This window comes from Xyrauchen texanus, chromosome 10, assembly GCF_025860055.1.
Source record: "Xyrauchen texanus isolate HMW12.3.18 chromosome 10, RBS_HiC_50CHRs, whole genome shotgun sequence".
Taxonomy (NCBI): Eukaryota; Metazoa; Chordata; class Actinopteri; order Cypriniformes; family Catostomidae; genus Xyrauchen; species Xyrauchen texanus.
This window is the reverse complement of record NC_068285.1, coordinates 22,305,730-22,328,537: the sequence shown is the minus strand read 5'-3', so window position 1 is coordinate 22,328,537 and position 22,808 is coordinate 22,305,730. Positions and strand designations below refer to the sequence as shown.

General features: G+C 37.7%; 1 protein-coding gene across 2 annotated transcripts in view; it reads right to left on the bottom strand.

Annotated features, from left to right (window-relative positions):
• Positions 1-1,519: 1,519 nt before the first annotated feature.
• trps1 (trichorhinophalangeal syndrome I) overlaps positions 1,520-22,808 on the bottom strand; it is a 168,476-nt gene continuing 147,187 nt past the window's right edge. For both annotated transcript variants that reach the window (XM_052136537.1, XM_052136538.1), the window contains 2 exons: positions 14,572-14,694; positions 1,520-5,177 (listed from right to left, as the gene is read on the bottom strand). In XM_052136537.1, the coding sequence (XP_051992497.1) occupies positions 4,026-5,177; positions 14,572-14,694 (1,275 nt within the window). In that variant the 3' untranslated portion in view covers positions 1,520-4,025. The remainder of the gene's footprint in view (positions 5,178-14,571; positions 14,695-22,808) is intronic.

The window sequence follows — 22,808 nt, the reverse complement described above, 5'->3', positions numbered from 1 at the left end:
CCGCCTTTATACCCGTATGTTCGGGGGTGGGACATGCAATTTTGTCTGCCAACTTCTCATTGGCCTTTTTTCATTTATCAGAGGTATATTCGGCGCTCAAGAGAGACCACTAGTGTCGCTTCTTCGACACAACGTCTCATTCCCTCCATCAGGGAACGGAGGTTACATCCGTAACCTAGACATTTTTATCTCAAAGGAATGTTTTGATATTGAATCAACTGGTACTGAAAAAGCTAAATCAAAAGAAGAGGTCACCGTCCATGTCAGATGGCTTTTCAGGCTTGTGATTTGAGCCAAGAACCTCAAGTGAAGCAGCAAGTTTTAGCAAAGTATTTTAAAGCACTAAGAATGGAAATTCATCATGAAATACTCTCATGTCATTCCAAGCCCTTTTCTTTTTTCCATAGAACACAAAATTAGATTTTTTGAAAGAGATTTTAGACTGACATACTGCCTACTACAAACGGTTCTGTTCAGACTGGCTGTATATAATGAGCTCTTAACCAACAGTCTTGTAGGACAAAAGACAAAACAATTGGAGAGTGATCAATAGCAGTTTCACACAGCACTGTGAGAGGTCATAGGTTTCATTTGGATAGTTTGTCGTGACTCGGCGAGCACAGGGATACCACAATCCACTGACTTAAGTTCATCAACTGTCAAAAGGTTAGAACCAGCTCTCCACATTGAACAGAATAATCAATAGACCTGAGTAGGCTCAGAGTAGTAGCCACTTAACAGTGCACACAAAGCAACCAATTTGATTAAAAAATTCAGAAAATTATGAAAATCAGATTTAACTTAATTATAAATTAGTAATTTGTTAAATGGTTTTAGTCCTGCAAAGTCTGTTGCATTCTAAAAAGAAAGGACAGACAAATTAAGCTCTTTACTGATTCATGTAATTATTTAAAGTATTAATGCTAAAATACCACCCCTGGAGTCATGAGTTCGAATCCAGGGCATGCTGATTGACTCCAGCCAAGTCTCATAAGCAACCACATTGGCCCGGTTGCTAGAGAGCGTAGAGTCACATGGGGTAACCTCCTCTTGGTTGCTATAATCGGTGGGACACGTGGTGATTTGTGCATGGATGCCACGGAGAACAGCGTGAAGCCTCCACACGTGCATGTTTCCATGGTAACGTGATCAACAAGCCACATAATAAAATGCGTGGTTAACTGAGATTCATCCTTCGTCCTGGATTGAGGGTAAATCTATGCCACCACGAGGATTTACAGTGCATTGGGAATTGGGTAGTCCAAATTGGGGAAAAAAGTGAGAAAAAAAAAGTATTAATGCTAAAAAAAAAAACAATAATAATATTTATGATTTTGTATGGATTAAATAAAACATGCATTTAAGATATTTAAGATAATTTTAAGATATTTAAATTCATTTAAAGTTTAATGCTAAAAAATATATTGAATCCATGTTTAAAGACATATGCATTCTGATGAGACAATAAGTGAAAGCGCACACAGCAAATTGCTAAAATGTTTTATTTTATTAATTATTATTATCATCGTCATCATTATTATTCAAGTTTAGATGTAACAGACATGTTTGCCATCTTTTTTAATCTTTTTGCATGTAAAAACCTACCACACAAAAATAAAAACAAAATGTTAAGGTTCAGAAAGAAAAAATAAATCCTAAATCATCATATATGCACTTTTAATGCAGCAAGTTTAAAAACAATAACATTCTAAGAATAATGGTTAAAACATTTACATATTTATGCCCTTCGCATTGACCTTGGCCATACCAGCTTCCAGGCTTCATCAAATACTCCTTGTTTTTCAATATTGTTAAAGCCTTGCACAAGACCTTCAAAAAATAGGCAAGATCTCTTTCATTTATTATAATGCAGTACCTGTACTTAGCATGCTGATAACACATTTCATCTTTCTTCTTTTACAATAAACGAGTAACTGAAGTGCAAGCATTAACATATTTTCAAATTAAAGTGAAAGAATTGCCATTTAGAGAAAAATATAAAAATGAAACATACAGAATTGTTTATGTTATCTAATACCCAACTGTATAAATGGTCAGGCGAAAAGCGATGGTTTATAAATGATATCAGTCATTTTTCAAGAGGCATTATCAGTTAAGCAGCGTTGTAAGGCTAGTTTCTGAGAAATACAGAAAGAGCAAATTATACATTTGGAGCTTGAACCTTTCTCCCTTTTCCACCATTTCATATAAATAATGTCTGTATCACGTCAGACTCAACTCTCTCAACCTATGGCCATGAAAAGGAGCAAGTGTGTAGAAGCAAAGATAAGAGGACAAAACAAAAAAAGAAGACATTTGTTATGGGATCGTCAAATGATTTAAAGCTTATTTTCCATTAAAGTAGAATGGAAAGCTGTAAAGATGCATTAACAGCTTTGCAATATATTAGGTTTCTGTTTGGGATTAGAGATTATTTCGACCTCATTATTACTGAAGACATGTTTTTCAGTTGTGCAGGTAGACAGTTGTCCACTCAACATAATACAAATTGCAAAAGGAGCACAAACCAAAGTATAGCCAGGTGAAACAATACTAAAAATAACAATGTTATGTCTCTTTGAGACAACTGCCATTGAAAGGTACCAGAAACACCAGCAATTGAGTTTTACGAACAGTACACAATCTTTAAACCAAACAGTTAAAAATTCAAATGTACTTTCAATTCCATTTTTGTTGGTAAATCCACTGAAAACTAATCTGAGAATAACAGGGGAAATGGAATGAATTTAGACTTGCTAAGTGTTATTATTTAGAGCCCTTTGCTCTCCAAAAATACCAAAAAAAAGCACAGCCTAAACAGCTTCTGTTGAATCAGATCAGGAGAAAAATACAGGAAGACTTCAGTTCAATACAACAAGTTATATCATCTACAAAGCCCATGTACATGGTAAGGAGAGGCAACAGTAATGGACGATGCTTGGAATGAATAATGCCCTTTTGTGGCCAAGGACGACAGAGAGAAAAAAAAACATACTTTTGTTAAATGTTCCACCTTTGGAGGAAAAGAAATTAAATTGTCTTACTGTTTTCGTGGAAAAAAGTTAAGTCAAAATAACAGGTGTTGCTTCATTACGTTGTTTGCTACATTTGCAAATGTAAACGTTTTTCAGAGCCAAGCTCAGGGCCCTTAATCAGATGCAGGTTCAATGTTGCATATCAACATTTCATGTAGAAAATACTTTGTACAATATATCAGGCACTGATAGATAATATGATTTTACTATTAACAACCTAGAAAAAAATAGCATTTTAATTCCTTCCCAAATTTCTAGAGTAACAAGAATTGCATCACAGCAACTAAGGCAGCAGCTTAAAAGTTTTCATGGAATTCTGTGACTTGAGTTACCTAACACTATCTCTTCCAAAAACAAATAGTAAAACATAAGATATTTAGTATAATGTTAACTAAAAACAGTAAGACTAAACTAATGTTGTCTATTTCAGCCACACACATTCCCTGAGGATGCTGGATGTTTGTTTGGGGACGCCAGTCAGTTATGCTGTTGCCATAGTGACAGGCGACTTCCACATTTTCCTACACCATGCCACATATGCAGAAACATCCTCATTTTTTTTTTATCAGAACAAGGTAAGATAAATTTCCCCAAAATCTGTGAAAACACACAGCAACAATAAAAAAGCAATAATTACATTTGAGTAGATGTACCTTGCTTGCTGAACTGCCTTGTCAAAATTACATATCTTGATTAAAGAAAATATATCTTAATTGAGTAGCTACTTGTACCGATTTCTTCAAAAGCAGTTCCTGTTCATTACAAGTGGAAATAGATAATAGTTTGTGTGTTTTTATGAGCTCCCACAAAAAGGCTATGCTGACTGAAGTTTCTTACATTGGTTGCTTAGGCACCATGATCGTTCTTGGCACATTTTGAGCAAAAAGTTCAATGCATTTATTTGAATATTGTTTTAGACTGCAGAGTATCCCATTGAGTTCCTTACTGCTCTAATTGTGCTAGGACTGCAGGTAAACTAGACCATAAAGCTCATTGGTTAGAGGGGTTGGCATTTGCCTCAGGGGCTGCCCGGTGGAGGCCTCGCTGGATGTGGGTTGTGAAATCGTACTTATCAGCACAAGCATGCAGGCAGATACTGCACTGGAATGGCCCACCATCACCATGGCAACTCATGTGCAGGGCGTACAGGACCTCGTCCAAGAAAACAATTCCACAATGGGCACACTTGCTGGACAGATCATCTTGTGTGGCCTGATCAACACTCTCCGGTTTGGGGACTTGCAAAGCAGAACTGTCCTCTTCGCTATCCAAGGGCCGATCCATCTCTGTCTCCCTTTCTAAATCAGGTGACACCGGTTTCTCGGCAGTGACCTTTTCCTTGGCAACAAGGGCCCCGTTTGGCATCGGACTAGGTTTGGAATGCTTGATGGCCAGGTCGAGTGGGGTATCGCTCTCAGGTCCAGAGGTTGGTGGAGGTTGTAAATGAGGTGGTAAGCTGATGGTGGGGTAAGGCACAAAGCTTTGGCACGAATTGGGTAGGCCAGCCACTTGGCCCAAGTAGTGGCCCGGGTTGCTTGGCACAGACATCTTGTACTTAGTCCAGAAGCGCAACCAGTCTGTTTCACTTTGTAGGTCATTGTGGAGGAAGGGTAGGCTGAAGAATGGGTACTGATACTTTTCAATGGGGCTCCCGGGAGGAGAGTAGCTGGCCTGCTTTGATGGACGCATGTACTTCTCGATAGGGCTGCCCCGTTCTGAGCTCCCCTTACCATCCCCGCTCTGGGATCCTGCAGCAAGCCCGTTAGCTTCGGCTCCTCCATCTGCAGGGCTCTTGTGCATGTGTAGTGGAGGCATACGCTTGTGGATCTCCAGTGTCTGGTTGACAAGGAAGGCATGGGTGGAGCGGGGGCTCGGGTGATTTTTGGGCCCTGAGGGACCATAAGTCTCAAATTTACCCAGCTGGACTTGGGACTCAGCCCGTGATAAACACCCATCAGATCCAGATTCTTCAGTTCTCCTCTCCAAAGGGCTGCCATTAAGGCGTTCCTCGCTGTTGACACGCTGCTGCTTGGACCCCACCTGCTCAGACGGAACTGGGTCAGGGTTTAGGCGCTTACGTGTCCGCCGACGGATTATCTGCTCTCCATTGTTTTGCTTGATAATGTTCAGCGGTCTGGGGGTCTGAAAAAGAGACATTCAAATGATTCTTCAGTGCTATGTTGAAATAACCATGTATTTGCATTCCTTATAATAATCTTCACATATTCATTACAAAGTCAAACGTATGTGGAAACCCCCTTTTAAGTAAAGGACTTGGCTATTCCAGTAAAGACACATTTGTAGAGCATGGGCAAAATGTAGTAACTCCACATTTTGTCAAAATTGAGTTATGACCTACAGAAAATTGGATCTCTTAGACTATGATCTGTCTTGTGACAGATGGGTTTGGCTCAACTATGCTCAGATTCAGTGTGAAAATTTGATAAACCACAAATGTTAAGTTCAACAAACACAAATGGCAATGGTGTTCAGGTGTCCTCATACAAGACTTTTGGCCATATGGAGTATTTAGTATTAAATATAAACCTCCCATTTTTATTGAATACTGAGATGAGGCCCAAAAACACAAGACAGCAGTCAGAGAACCTATGTTGAAAATGTAATATTGATTTGAGAAAGCTTTTAAACAACCTCCAAATGTTTAAAAAACCCAAAATAAATACAGAAGTATGTATAAGCAAACTGGGCTTGCATCTATTTTTAATGCCTCTTAAAAAGGTATTTTATCTAATATTGTGATTTTTGTGAAATGAGTTATCCCTTCTGGGAGTCTGAGGACACACTCCTGTAATTAGGCTGGTTATCATAGTAATCTGCCATCAAAAGGCTATTAATTACTGCTTTGTTGTAATTGGACTCTGTAGTCTAGCTAAAATTCCAAGAAGTTCAATGATTTTACAAGTGTTAACTAGTAGAGTACACTCTCAGTCCCTTCAAGTCAGTGATTTTTAGGAGTTTCTAAACCTTAGTCAGGGTAGACAGCATACTGTATTTAATTTGCCTCAAATTAAAATAAGGCTGTGGGGAACAAACGTCCAGTCTGTTCAATGGATTGTACTCTTGTGTAGCTGTAAAATACATAAAATAATAATAATAATAATAATAATAATAATATATATATATATATATATATATATATATATATATATATATATATATATATATATATATATATATATATATATATATATATTAGGGCTGTCAATCAATTAAAATTTTTAATAGAATTGATTACATGGTGTCCCGATTAATTAATACAAATACAAATATTTGCTGAGAAAGCCCATCATATAACAATATTTAAATATATAATGATTATACATATCTATATCAATATATAATTATACATTGTTATCTTTAAATATTTAAAAATATATATATATATATATATATATATATATATATATATATATATATATATATATATATATATATATATATATATATATATCATAAAAAATATTCAGATAATTACAATGCATTACATTCTTGTGGCAGAAGAGTTAATCATTGATAAGACAATACAAAAAGCAGCTTTAGAATACAATGTATTGTTTACTACCATATTATTGATCATAAATCAATCATTGGCACACAGTTCTCAGCAATCCATTTAACAAGTGAATTTGTCAATCAGTTGGAGATTTATTATGAGGGCTTGTTTAAGGACCCAGTCAATTTACACCTACGTCAGACATGCTTGTGTAGCGTCTCGGGTGCGTTGTGTCATAAACATAAAATGTTTAGGTCACTGTGTCAAGTTAAATATAGTTTAATACTCAATCTTTAAACACATCTTGAGATCCCTTAGTTCGGATTTGCGCTCCTTCAAGTGTTTTGAATGCAAGAACATAACGCATGTCTGTGTTGTTCTGCATACTGAAGTATTTTCTTCACTGTATAAACTGCACGTTGCTCATGCAGCTGAAATTTAACTTACTCCCCTCTGGAGTAAACAGGTGGTACTACAAGCTTGCATTTCTCAGGAATCTTCCTTATCTTCCTTATCTATTCCTTATTTTTGTATATATATATATTTTCAGCACTGAATTAACATGTTAAATCGACAGCCCTAATATATATATATATATATATATATATATATATATATATATATATATATATATATATATATATATATTATATTTATATATTATCTTTACATACATTGAAAAACATGAAAATTAAACATGGTTTAACATTCTGGAATACTGTACATAAGGAGATCAGTCACCACTCACTTTCATTGCATCTCTTTTCCATACAATGGAAGTGTATTGGTAACAGACTAAGACAACTTGCACTTTAATTTGGATAAATTTGAAACTGTATCTTTTTCTCTATGTTTTGGCCTTCCATCCACATTGAGATCGTTTTGTCCAACGGAAACTGAGCTTTTCGAAAATGCTCTCCCAAATGGATACATTTGAAAATGCTGTATTAGTGTTGTAAAGTTTTTGGATTAATTCCCGAAATGAGACAGAAATCAAAGGGTGAAACTGTTATCAACTGTGCTACTTTCCGAGAATAAGCCTGAGGAAACTGTATTTTCCTTCTCATTTCTCATCATTTATGTCCATGCTAAAATGGAAACTTCTGTTTTCATGCAACAGAAGGGAAAGAATGGAACAATAGTTTTTTCGATCATTACTGATTTATCTTGACTCATCAATAATCTATTTTTCTGAACTCAGATTCCACAGTGCCTCTGGTAGGCAGTGGCACAAGAGATTTTTTTAGGAAGGTGACGCAGAGAACTCATCTCGTTCTCTGCTTTACAGCCAGAGAGATTCTTCCATGTCCTCACTTACTCACTGCAGAGATCACCCACAACTCATCCGGAGCCGGAGATAATTGGCAGAAGAAGAGGGCGAAGCCATGTTGCCCCCTCCAACCTCCCACAATTTCTACAGATCTGTGGATGGCACCCTACAACCAACTTCGCCATTTTTTTGTAGCACCCAGATCCACCATCATGTTCCCTGTGTTAGGAACGCAATCCTTCTCAAAGAGGTGCACACTGAATAAAAGAAGCTTTAGGAGTGTTCAGTACGACAGCGAAGGAACATATCATTCTCCTGTACCCTGTGAATTTTCTCCTTTTATTTATGCAAAAATGTGGCTCCAACAAAGCTGCCTCAACCTAAGCTTTGGCTCTGTACCATATGTTCAAATGGAAGAAATAGGAGATGCATATTTTGAGGAATGTTGGGCCACTTGGTGACAGAGTTAAATCTAAAACAAATCTAACTGTGCTGCATAAGTTCAGTTAATGCTCTGTGATGGATGGTGTTAGAATGAAAGATCTCATTTTTTGGAACTTGTCAGACTGTCTGTCTGAAAGAGAAAGGGGATGACAGTCTGACAAATAGAAAGAGTGCCCTCTACTGCTAGACCATGTCAGGCCCTCTCTACACACTACACAGAGTTTGATTCTTTCCTCTACTCTGATTCCATTTTACTCTTGATTTATCAACTGGCTTATCTCAGATATGAGTACCTGACATTTACCATTTCTGTTTTAGGTGTTCAATCAAAACAGAGGCAATCAAATATTCACTTTTCACAACCTGTGATTATATCTACACCTCTCCACCACAACAAAAACAACTGACAAGACATATTTTAGGTTAAATTTACTCACCCCTATGTCATTTCAATTCAATAGTTTTTGAATTCTTCCGTGAATCAAAAAATGATACCTGAGGACGAATGTCTGAGCTTCTATTGTCCATACAAGAAAAGTGAATAGTGATTTATACTGCCAAGCTCCAAAAAAAGTTGAAGAATATTTCACAGAATATAAAAAGTCATACTCTGTACAGATGACATGGTGCAGAGTAAATTACAACAAAATAAACTAAACTCAGCAACAAAAGAAATGTCCCTTTTTGAGGACACTCTCTTTTAAAGACAATTATGTAAAAATCCAAATAACTTTACAGAGCTTTAAGGAAAAGGGTTTAAAAAATGTGTTCCATGCTTGTTCAATGAACCATAAACAATTAATGAATATGCACCTGTGGAACGGTTGTTAAGACACTAACAGCTTACAGACGGTAGGCAATTAAGGCCACAGTTATAAAAACTTAGGACACTAAAGAGACCTTTCTAACGACTGAAAAACACCAAAGAGAAACATCCCCTGGGTCCCTGCTAAACTGAGTGAACTTGCCTTAGGCACGCTGCATGGAGGCATGAGGACTGCAGATGTGGCCAGGACAATAAATTGCAATGTCCATACTGGGAGACAGGAAGGACAGCTGATCGTCCTCGCAGTGGCAGACCACGTGTAACAATACCTGCACATGATTGGTACATCCGAATATCACACCTGCAGGACAGGTACAGGATGGCAACAACAACTGCTTGAGTTACACTAGGAATGCACAATCCCTCCATCAGTGCTCAGACTGTCCACAGTAGGCTGAGAGAGGCTGGACTGAGGGATTGTAGGCCTGTTGTAAGGCAAGTCCTTACCAGACATCACCGGCAACAATTTTGCCTATGGGCACAAACCCACCTTCACTGGACCAGACAGGTGCTCTTCACTGAAGAGACGTGGTTTTGTCTCACCAGGGGTGATGGTCGGACTTGCGTTTATCAATGAAGAATGGCTGTTACACCGAGGCCAGAGCGGGATCGAGGGATCTGGAGGTTCCGTCATGGTCTGGGGCGGTGTTTCACAGCATCATCGGACTGAGCTTGTTGTCATTGCAGGCAATCTCAGTGCTGTGCGTTACAGGGAAGACATCCTCCTCCCTCATGTGGTACTCTTCCTGCAGGCTAATCCTGACATGACCCTCCAGCATGACAATACCACCAGCCACACTGCTCATTCTGTGCATGAATTCCTGCAAGACAGGTATGTCAGTGTTCTGCCATGGCCAGCGAAGAGCCGAGATCTCAATCCCACTGAGCACGTCTGGGACCTGTTGAATCGGAGGGTGAGTGCTAGGGCCATTCCCCCCAGAAATGTCTGGGAACTTGCAAGTGCCTTGGTGGAAGAGTGGGGTAACATCTCACAGCAAGAACTGGCAAATCTTGTGCAGTCCATGAGGAGGAGAATGCTGAAGTACTTAATGCAGATTGTGGCCACACCAGATAGTGAACGTTACTTTTGGGACACATTAATCCATTTCTGTTTATTGTCTTAGTTGTTGAATCTTTTTATGTTCATACAAATATTTACGCATGTTAAGTTTGCTGAAAATAAAAGCAGTTGAAAGTGAGAGGAAGTTTCTTTTTTGTTTTGTGGCCCTTGTGCATTTATTGGTGTTGCATCAAATACATGCATTTAATCTCTGCATTTTATGGTACAAAAAAACCCCAGAATATTATGCAGTTCTGTATTTTGTGCACACATTGCTTCTTGTGTCCCTTGTGTAGCACATTAATAAAGAAAAAGAAAATAATTTAAGTTCTCCTGTTTTGTAATAATTTATATCTGATCGTTAAGTCAATACAATCATAGCTTGGCAACTGTTCCTCTCTATGAAAAATATATTAAATCCTAAAACTGAGGTTCCTGGAAGTAATGGACAAAAGTACTTAATTCTTGGTACTGCTGACAAAATACACAAACAACCATCTCTTCACTCTTTTTCACATATTCAGCAAAGTTAAATATATCTCTGTTCAAATAATCTCATCTAGCTTGGACAGTTAAAGTGTGAACGGTGTATGAAACTGAGAAAATATATATATATTTTATAATACTGAATGTGAACAAACCCTCATTGCTATTCTAGAGTTCACCACAATTTTTTCTACCTTTTGGGTTTTCTTGTTTCAAGGGGTGGTCAGAGTTCGGGAGTTAAGAGAATTTTTTTTAAAGAATACTCCACGTACACTTGTGTCTGCATCCCACATTAAAGCTCCATAATGGTGAATCTCAAGTTAAAAACAGAGTCGGCCACGAGTTTTATGTCGGACATGACGCACAGGCATGTCGAGCCCTATTAATAGAAGATAAAATCTGAGACATTTATTATTGCAATGTGCTTTGGCCCAGACCTCCATTTAGGGTCATCTACAGTGTGGTTTTATGAGGTGGTATTATGAAATGATTTCTGTACAGCTTATAAAAATTTTTATTCAAAAGTATAAAAAGTACTACTGGAAACTGACTGCGGGGCTGACGTGAAGGGCAAAGGGCTGTGATTTCTCTGGTCGTGTTTATTAGCTTTTAGAAGAGTGTGATATACACAACCTGATGGTCCAATGCAGAAGCTACTTTTTGGAAAAAAAACAAAGAAAAGCACAACAAATAAAAAAAGTGTATGCCACACTGGTCATGCAGTCCACTGCTAATGTAGGGGCATTAGATTATCTCACCACAAAGTTATGAGAGTTATTTAATCAAAGGTGAGTATTGAGCAATAACTGATGAAATACAGACCTATGCGATTAATATTTGTTTTGCAATTTTTTTTTTTTAGAAAAGTTGAGGGAAATCAAAATGTTCAGTGTTCCAGTGCTGGATGTAATCATTCAAATAAAAAACTAATGTTTGGCTTTGGTATGGGTTTGCAAACTGTAGTAATTAATTATAAATAATCCCTTCCCTTAAAGACACCATCAAATTGTTTGACAAGCGCAGTTTTCATTACTGTGTTGGCGTAAGTCCTATTGAAACTGCAAGTTTAGGTGGTATGCATTGGATTGTCCCTTTTAAAATAATAGCCAGTAGGCTTTAGTTACATCACAGCCATGAACTATAATTTGCTACTTGATAATTGGTTACACATGTTATTAAGGGGAGAGACGTTATTCTAGAGCACATTTGATTGGACAAATCTCTATATAATGGAAGGAACATCAATATCATAGGTCCATATTTCTGGAAATGAGAGACTGTAAATAGTTATGTGTATATTTGCAAATGATAAAAAATGATAAAACCATTCTAATATTTAATTGAAACATTACTTGATGATTGAGAGGGTTTTAGATACCTGACAATTAACATGATTGAAGTTGATGGACTGCTGGTATTTTAGCCATATCAAACATCTGTCGACAGCAATGACTGTGCATTAATTATAACGGTAACCTGATGATTTTAAAGTGAACATTTTCAATCCTGTAATGAAGAGAAATCTTCCAGAAAAGTGCGATCAATTAAGTCATCTGAGCAACAATCAACAAAATGTCCATAAATACCTCACTGTTCTCTCTATGAATGAGTGTGCTTATAAGCATTAATTGACAATGGTTCTGATTAGGCCCAGATAAGTGCCGCTAACAAACAACCGAAGCCACCAGACTGGTTACACTGTGCCAATCTCATCAAATTCATCTTCACCTTTTAAGATCAGGGTGATCTCGGTGGTAAAGCTGTCAAGAATCTCCCTTAAAGTCATGGCCACACTCTTTGTTGTTTATCTGTCCCAGGCAACCCAACGACGCCTCTAAACACCCCCAGAGCAAAGAATGATTGGAGTGTTGGTACAGCTGCTTCATCAATGCTTGATGGAACTCCAACATAAATGTCAATGTTAGAAAAACTTCCACGGCCAGGAAACATATTTACTCCATACGGTGTTTAATGTGGGGCAGTAAATGGAGCATACTGTATTTCACAGGCCCGGCTGTGAAGCAGCCATTGATTGCAGCCTCTCTGATGAGGCGGTGCAGACAGACGGACAGATGTGAGTGGCTGTGCTGTACCGAGTTAGCATGGCTCAAGCCCGCTCAAACCACCAGGTGGCATGGCCCCTGAAAGGGCTTCTTGTGGTCCAGGCGCTGCAGTGCCTGACTGCCTTTCCCCAGCTGACCACACTGATTCATTCAGGCCCCTGTATCCTAGTCTGTGCCACCCAGGCACTCGTCCCGATAGCCTGGGGCCTCCAATGCAACACTTCCAACATTGCATATCAAGACAGGAAATAAAAGAAACTCACAGACTTGACCCAGTTCTGAAGGAGTTCCATATATTAGAATGAAAAAACAATGTTAAATCCAGCAACAGACTAGCCCAAGCCTAAGCACAATGCTTGTTTCTTAGGTTTAGTTGCTCAGATGTTGTCGAATTTGGTTTATCTGTAATGTTTATCCAGAAACCATTTTACAGGAAATAGCTGAAAACTCTCAAGATTGCAGACAAAATATAGGTATAGCTACAGATGAATGGATAAAGGAAAAAAAAAATTATTCGATTTTAAATTATTCAATTATTCTCCTATGCCAGTTTAATAGACTACTGTATAAGTAAGCCATTTGTAGGCTGATATTCCTGGAAATTGTTTAAGATTCTCAACCAAGGGTGCTTTACCAAATGCATCGTTAGCCAACTATGTTCGTAAGTTCCATCATTATAAACATAGTTCAACAAAACTGTAGTTCTAGCGAAAATTTGCAAAGAGCATTAAACAGTTGTGTGGTTGGAACTACAGCTCTTTACCTGTGGTTAGAAGCATAGTGCTGTGTGGACATTATTTCATTTCGCTGGGAATTCTATATATTTTTATTCTATATATATATATATATATATATATATATATATCTTTAATTTTGACAAGACTTTGATTACGTTTACATGCATTAAAAAAAGACTTATTCTGGGATTTGCAGAAAGCATCTGTCGCATGTAAATTAGCTATTATAATAAAATTTTTCAAGAAGTTATTACTCCACCCACTACACCATTAACGACAACTCTATGTTGTTGAACCAACATGGTTCAAACAATGGATGTGCGACATAGTTACTACGATTTGATAATCCGTTGTGTCTAGCTAGTTAATTTCTCCAACGATGCATCATGCATGGTGGTTAAGCAATGAGTTATGTTGTTGTTCAGGAATCACACCCCAGACCAACACATCAACACTAGCTCATCAAGTGGTGTGAGTTTTGGGTGGGACTTTTTGGGTCTTTTAACCAATGGCAGATGGGGGTAGTGTTTGGGAAACCTGTTTAAAACATTATATCATAATTTTTACCATTCCCTCATGTGAAGCTAGTTTAAAGGGATATGGATAGTTCAACTGAAATATGAAAATTATGTCATTATTTACCCGTATGTCATTACAAAGGAACACAAAAGGAAATGTTTGGCAGAATTTTAGCCTCCGCTCACTTCCATTGCATCTTTTTCCCATGCAATGAAAGTGAATAGTGAGCGAGGCTAATATTCTGCCTCATATATCATTTTATGTTCTAAGGAAGAAAGGCTAATGGGTTTAGAACAACACGAGGATGAGTAAATGGTGACAAAATGTACAGCTCTGGGTGAACTACTCCTTTAAGAATGGCTCAGCATCACAGGGTTTTACACTTTGCGAGTGGCCATTGTGCCTGGCACAGTTTTTAAGGTCAGGTGTTTGTTAGGACTGTGGGAAGTGGGACCCATGCATCCTCGCCTGACAGCAAGGAAATTAAGTGGTCAAACTGGAGCTACTACACTGTCACCTCTACATTCATTTCAACTCTCTATTTCTCTGATTTGTGGGTGGCCTGGTGAGCCATTCTGGCCATTCCTTGCACTGATGTTTTCTTAGTTCCCCCTTACCGAGTGCAGCTTCTGATAGAGGCCACACGCGTTGCACACGTAGCCGCCGTTGGCATTCTTCCTCCACAGTGAGGTCTTGGTGGTCAGACAGTTGGCGCAAAAGACCCCCGAACCCCGCCGTCTCTGAAATCATAAAAGAGAGAGCCAAAGTGAGTAAATGAGAGGGCTGCAGAGAGAAAGAGGGAAAATGAGGATGATGGATATTCATGTTCAGCATGGAGAAGTGAGGTGAATGTAAAAAAGACAAAAGCTGAAAGTGCCTAAGAATATTTTTTAAAGGAGTATTTCACACAAAAATTAAAATTATTTAGTAATCCACATGTCCTTTCAAACCCCTATGACTTTCTTTTCAATGCAGAACACAAAAAGATTTAATGAATATACCAGCCTTTTCAATAAAATGGCAGTTGATAGTGATTCACTTTAAACCTTAATAAAGGACCCAAAAGTATCATAAAAATAATCCATTAAACTCAAGCATCATATTCCAAATCTTCTGAAATAATCTGAAATACAAAAATCTCGATGTTGTGTATACATGAACCCTGAAAAAAATATCTTCACAGTGGCATGCATCCTCACCTGAGAACTTGCGTTGAGTCGTTGTGAGTGAGCTTCTCTTGTAATGCTCATGAACATGCAATGGATGTCAAGATTTTCACAGAACAATGACTTTGGGAATTTGGGTTGTTTCTCACCAAAACCTAGTCCTGGTTCAAAATCAAGCCAATTCAGAGCTCAGGATACAGACAAAAAGGAGGCAGAGGGTTGTGATAGGTGAGTATGGTAGCTCAGACAGTGAGAGACACAATCTGTCCAATCAGAAAGTCAGGATGAGGTGTGATTAATAGAAACATGCTGATTCTAACACTAATTAACCTTCCAGTGATTTATAGGCCTGAGATACCTCTGCGTCAGCAGCAAAAAGACCAGCTTTCCCTGGCTATCTTAAACCAGGATGTCTACACTAGCCTGACAAAAATATTTAGATCCTTCAATAAATGTCTCTTTTCTAATACATGAATGACAAGTACCTTTATTTATACATCTGGGACTCAGAATATCTAGTTGCTTGAAATATTGCCTTCTACTGTGAGAGCAGGGAAAAATAAACTGAAGTACGAAAAAAAGGAGAGAGATATAGCCACATGAATCTTCCGACATAACTACAAGTGAATCCCAAGAGTCAACTGGGGCAAATCACTGGAATTATCTAGATTATGGCCCCTGTAAATGTCGTTTAGCCTTATAGAATGTGTGCGATTTATTTAGCCTAACTTCAGACGGCTTGTGTAGGGAGTACATTTCTCCTGCCAGCAAAGTACAATGCTTCTAATTGTGCTCTAATACATTTAAAATGGAAAGTTTCAGCAGACATAATTTTGGCTTGGAGTCCGTCAAGCTTTTTTGGCAGTGAAAGGGGCACTTGATTCATTGGGTGTTTCACAACGTATCAGTGAAAAGTTTTGGGGTGCAGCCAGCTTCCTATAGGCTAATTCTTCCATCCAGATGTGCCACTGGAGGGCCCTGCATCAGCTAAACTAATTATGATCTCACCTTCGCTGATGCCTGCTCACTCTACGCTTCGACATTGCCCATTAATCATAGATACAGAGAAAATGAATGTGAAAAGAGAATGAGGGACGGTAGCCCGCACGACCATAAAGATTAAAAATGATGGCAATAACTTAATGAAATGGAGCAATGTTTTCCATGAGCTATCTGCAAATGCAAAGTCACTCTGACAACTTCCCTTTGAAACTAGAGAGCATCATTCTGATGTGCACAGTTTAGTGCCAAGAGCTCAGAATATTCTGGTGGAGTGGTGGTGGCGTAGTGGGCTAAAGCACTGAACTGTTAAGCAGAAGGTTGTTGGTTCGATCCCCACAGCCACCACCATTGTGTCCTTGAGCAAGGCACTTAACTCCAAGTTGCTCCGGGGATAGTCCCTGTAATAAGGGCTCTGTAAGTCACTTTGGATAAAAGAGTCTGCCAAATGCATAAATGTAAATGTAAATAATCCATTGGTGGCAGGGTAAAGAGGGGTGTAGAAATATAGAGGCAAATATACCTCATTGTAGGATCATCACTACTTTTATTATGGCTCTCCATGCGTAGTGCAGCAATAATGAGCAAAGTCTATCCATCAATTAATCAGGGCTTTCAGGATTACTCATAACCAAATCAGTAATTCTGTTACTTACAAAAACTGTGTATGGTGGCATCTTCATCTTCATGTACATATACAATGAACATGCCAGAAACTTTTTTTTTTGGCACGTTATCCTGATACCGCCATGGGTTAAACAGACATTTACCATGGTAATATATTGTTTAGGGACATGTTTTCCTTGATATTTTGACATAAGAGGTCTTTCTATTATAAAAACCTACTGTTAATGTCAGAACTCATAACTAAATCCCCAATGCAATAAAAGCATTTATTGAAACCAAGCTGTCAAAACACTTTGTTCTCTATTTCCGTGACAACCATACATCACTAGGGGTACTGATTAATTCATAACTGCCTCTAAAGAAACAGCATCAACACCTACTTAACATCATTGCACCCTTGGCCTTGGGGCTCAGTTCGTAAACATACAGAGAAAGAGAGATAGCAGGGCAAACAGTGTGGTCTAGTGTGATCTAACTATTCCTAAACACCAAATGGGACCCATCTGGACTATTTTGAAAAATTTTTGTACATAAACATGGGCTACACAGACGTCTTTGAATGTTGTCATGTCTCTGGCGTCACTTTAAAAAGACACAGTGTCAAATTACAACTCAGTTTTAAGCAATTCGGTTATATTCAGCTGCTGCCACTTGTTGTATGCACAAACTGCTCAGCATAATGTTCTTTTGTCCAGCTGTGCTATTTTAATTGTTGGTGTATTTAAACACGCACTAAATGGACATCTTTAACCATTATGATTATTTTCTGGAGATGTGCACCTCAGTACAGGATGTTACTGGAAATTGGACATGTGCATCTTCATTTTGCTTTAGACTATCAATCATCATGTGAATGTGTCTTCAGCGTATTTCAGCATGGACTGCTTGTGAACCTTTCGTAAAATGATTCAAGCTTCACAAAGGTATTGAAGGATTGGGCAGTAAAAAACACTATTGGACCCAATAAAAAACATAAGTAAACAGGTACTGAAACCTTATCTTCACCTTACGCATCAGTTGACGAGATGCGACGCAATGGCTTGAGGCTGTCATGCATGTCGACACAAACTTTCTAAACCTTTTATTTGTGTTGTTGTTTGCAGTAGTAGCGCCAGTGCAAAATAGAATGAGAGGTCTGTTTACTGTAACAGATGCTTCCATGGTAGGCAACAACACTGATTATAATGGGTTCTAATGCTTTTTACATGACATGCCTCTCACGTCCAGTTGTGCTTGAGCTTAACAGTTTAATATATTTGGATGCAATATGTTGTATGTGTTGTAGGTGTAAACCCTGAAATGTAAATTTATAATATTGTATGGTTGTTAATTCTATTCTTATTGAATCTCAAATATGGCTGTATTAAAGGGGGCTGCACAATGTTAGCCAATCAGAACAGTGGGCATTTACATTAACCTTTAAAGGAAGAGCTGAGGCCAAAACAGAGCATTTAGACAGAGAGCAAAAAACAGGATGGAAAATTATCATATATTACTAAATTATGACTGTTTTGATAAAAATAAAATAAAAAAAAAACACATTATCAGTGGACCTCATGGAAGACAATAAAACTATAACAAAAGAGCATTTCATGACCCCTTTAAAGAGCAAGATATCTGGGATATTCTACAATATAAACCCACAATACCTTGCTGTAGGATTTTCTCAAAATCAAATGATGGCTAATTTACATCAGAATCTGTGCTTTTCTGATCTCAGTGGGGTTTGTAGCTAGGGCCACATGCTAGTCCAGACAGTTTAGACATGATTGATTGATTTATTCTTTCCTATCCTGCTCTAGCATTACAAGCCAAACAGAGTGTCCATCATCGGCTATGTGGATTTCTCTCTCTAGCCTTCTGGACTCCAGAGCCAAATCACTCACATGTGTTCACTCCACCTGGCCTGCAGTCCCACATTATAGAACAGGCTATTCTGTGTAGAACAGCTGCTCAGTGTGTTAATGTACATTGAACTTACACACAGTGTGAACACAACTGATCATTTGTCTTATTGGTCATACTACTCATTTGTACCAGGACCCAAAATGGTACTGTTTAGCCAATCATAAAACATATAGTATATGGTTATCTATGCATTAGGCCAAAAGTGTGGGCTTTAAAACAAAATCAATCAAAAACTCTCATTCTTGGAGCCAAAACAAAATTAGAAGAAAGTGCTGGCCATGTCTGTGTTTGACTCTGGTGTCTGCTGACAGCACAAATGTTGGATAATAGAGTACATTTATCAGTCACAAGGGGGGAAGGAGGAAGCGGGAGTTGGCGTTGCAGACCACCTAAATTTGCTTTTATTCTCAGGATTCCAGTCACACTTATGCCTTTTCAGAATCACTTTAGTTTACACTCATCAGCTTCAGTGATATTGGTCAACATAAACGCTTAAATATTAAGACAATAGCTTTGCAGCATTCAGCTCCTCGTATGGTTGGGTGTGACAGAGGCATTCTCTCTCGATCTGATGTTTCGCCGGCAGGTGTTTAATATCAACAATCACCAGGTGATGGCCCTTAACGTTCCTCTCTCCCCACTGACAGATACACGACCACGTCCTGCTCCACATACAGGAAGCACAATGTCAGTTTAATATTAGTCAGGGTTAATCAGGCTCTTGCATAATCTAATGCTAATGAGAAATCTTAGATCCATCTTGGATCTTAAATCTTTAGATCCATGGATGCTGCATGTGCTGCAGTCAGGGTCCAAAATTTGTATTTTTTAAACCTGAGTTTAAATTGGCTTTGGTGAGCAACTTAAACTCAACAAATTCAGCTGCAATATTACATAGCTTAAATCAAACCTTAAGGATGACAGTCTGACCCCTGCTGTTGTAATTGATGTGAGTGACTCAAATCAAAGACAAACCGCATACTAAATAAAACAGTTGTAAAAAGCTCATCTATTTACAACTTTTTCCTTAATGGAAATGTTATCATCAGATGTTTAACTTGAATCACTAAGTTGTTTTAATTTCCAACAGTTTGGAAAAATTACAATAAGCCACCAGACAGAAAATATATGAAACAATCACCATGTGTCTTCAGAATTTTTTCAGGTGTGTGAAGAAGAGCTGTCTCTTGTACATATAGTTTCGAGTGATATGATGACTACACTTTTTTTGTCAAAAATATGCAAGACAAACCAACAAATAAACCTGTTTCCAAAGGGACAAAAATATATATTGTAATAAAAACAATAGGGCTGCATATTGATACAGATTTCCCGATTTGATTCTGATTTAAAAGCCCTCAATTCGATTCGATATCAGGTCATAGGGGTATGTTTCTGTTTTGTCCATTTCGATTACATATGAAGAAACAAATCTCTCTCAGCTTAATTATTAAGGAACCTTCTAACCTTCTATGTAACCCTTCTAAGTACAATTCAAAAATATTAATTTTACAAATAATTTTTTATCATTGACTTTTTAATCATATTGGTTAAACTGTTTGTCATAATTGTTCAAAGTCAGTCTATTCCATAAATAAATGTCTTGAAATTGCATATATTACTGTATGTTGCATACATATTTTTGTAACGTTTATTGTTTACTTGCATAATTTTTACTACTAGTATTTACAGTTATTTTTCGATCAAATGCTAAATTGGTTCTGTTTCTTTAAGACTGCTGGCTTCAGCCAGTGAGTACATATAGAGGACATGCATGGTTTCTTTAGTGCATTCATGTGCTATTAGAATTAACTGGTTCATTTTTTGCAGTTTTTAATCAACAACTGACTGTAAAGAACTAAATGTTTATTAAAAGAGCCATTATTTAATGACAAATGGATTGCGTGGATCTCATCTTTGGACACACAGAATGAGTCAAACCAAACTTTTACTCTCAACACACAGTGAAAGGATCTCACTGCCATTGTACTCTTAATCACTAGCAGTGGTGATTTCTCAGGGCCAGCAAAGCCTTCTCTGCTAGCATAACATGCCTAATAAATAAAGTTTTTTTTCATCCTTTTATTCTCAATCACCTTTTTGCCTGTGTATTTTCAATCACTTTCCCCTCCTAATTAATCTACAAATGAATAGCAAATTTTTTTTTAATGTATCCAATCAGAATTTATTCCTGCATTCTTACAAGCAAAGTATGACAACTGTTTCACAAATTGCATGCCTGAAGCCATGCTCCTTAGATGAAGCAGCGCTTGAGTCTGAGCTACACCCCATGGCCTTCAGAATTTCCACAGAATCTCTTAACAGTGTAAGTGAATAGGCATGTAAAGTCAGATTGTCAGATTATTCAGCCAATCAGAATGATTTATTTGTTCTTGTGGGTTTGGTCTTTAGGATATGTCCCAGTCCAGGCCTTCTAGCTGGCCTTGAGTGACGCAATCATGCTTTAAGTCATGTACATAATTTGAAAGCGAAGAGCACGAGATCTTGCTGACAAGTCGGTTGTCAACACTGCGGTTATTGCAGTGAACCTGAGATGTTCTGCATGATCGTGCAATTGACTAATTAAACAGGAAAGGAGGACTGATTTTCACTTCAAACTAATTGTTAAGTGCTTTTTGCATTGTTATAGCAACAGCATGAGTTTTCTAAGTGTAAATTAGGCTGCTTGAGCATTCAATGTCAGATCAAGTTTTGAAAAGTAACAGTGTACCCTGACGAAACAAAATTTATTGCAAGCAAATTTAAATCACAATGTTATTAAAGAGATTTTCTTGGTATTAGACCTCCTTGGTTCTGGCTTTCGTGCATGGACATGTTTATAAAATGTCAATTTTTATTATTTGTTGACTGCCACATAATGTATGATGGGCAAATGGAGTCTTATTCATTGTGATACTGTGCTTTCTTAATGGCATGAATCGCACTGAAGGCCTAGGCTTAAAATGCACGGGCCGTGGCTGATCACACATTTTGGCACTTATGCTAGTCATTTTCCTGCATTGCTGGTTGCCACATGGAGTAAAATATCCATATTGGGATTTAAGAATCAATACTGAGATTGTTCAAATGAAGATTGCGATGAATTGGAAAATCAATATTTTTACCCAGTCCTTAAAAAAACAATGAAAAATAACATTTTACATTTGCACCACTGCCAAATATGGCAGAATGTTAATGTTGGACCTAGACGACTTAAATTAATGTGGCTCCATTAACTAATCTAATCAAATGCTCCGCATCAAGTTTTGCTTAATTGTACTGTATAACCAGTGCTTTTTCATATTATGTTTATTGTAAAAGTGAATTTACAATAAACTTAATCATCATGTCTGTTTGACTATAGTGTCCTTTGGCATGCTCAATCACAGTACAAACACAATCCCATAATCCAGTTCAACCAGCAACTTGCATTTACAACTGAGCAGGTCAATATACAATCCATTGTACACATAAACTAGACACAGGACATGGTAGAATAACTGCTTGCACTCAGGTCATAGGGGTTCCAAAAACAATCCAAAGCTGTTAATAAGCAGTACACTGTAGCTAACAGAAATAATGTTTGGTGTACAGGGAAACACACACACATTGGTGCAGCTATCCTTATGAGGACTCTCTATATACATAATGATTTATACTGTACAAACTAGAGATTCTATCCCCTAACCCTACCCCTAAACCTATCCCTTCACAAAAAAAACTTTTTATTTATTTTAATTTTTACAAAAAACATGGTTTAGTATGATTTTTAAGTGATTTGGATTATGAACACACACACACACACATACACACATACTATCCCCTAACCCTACCCCTAAACCTAAATCTAACCCTCATAGAAACCTTTTGGCATTTTTTAATTTTCAAAAAAAACATTGATTAGTATGTTTTTAAAGCCGTCTGAATTACAGGGACACTAGGGCGTCCTCATAAACCACATTTAAAGCATAATACCCTTGTGTGTAACCTAAAAAAATGTCCTTGTAAACCACAAAAACCAACTCACACAAACACAGACACAAACACACACTAACAAGTAAGCTATAGGCACAAGCCATAACTATTATATTTTAAGTAGGAGGGTGGAGTCTAATGGGGTTGGAGGGGCCAAAAGACAAGAAACAAGTTTGGGG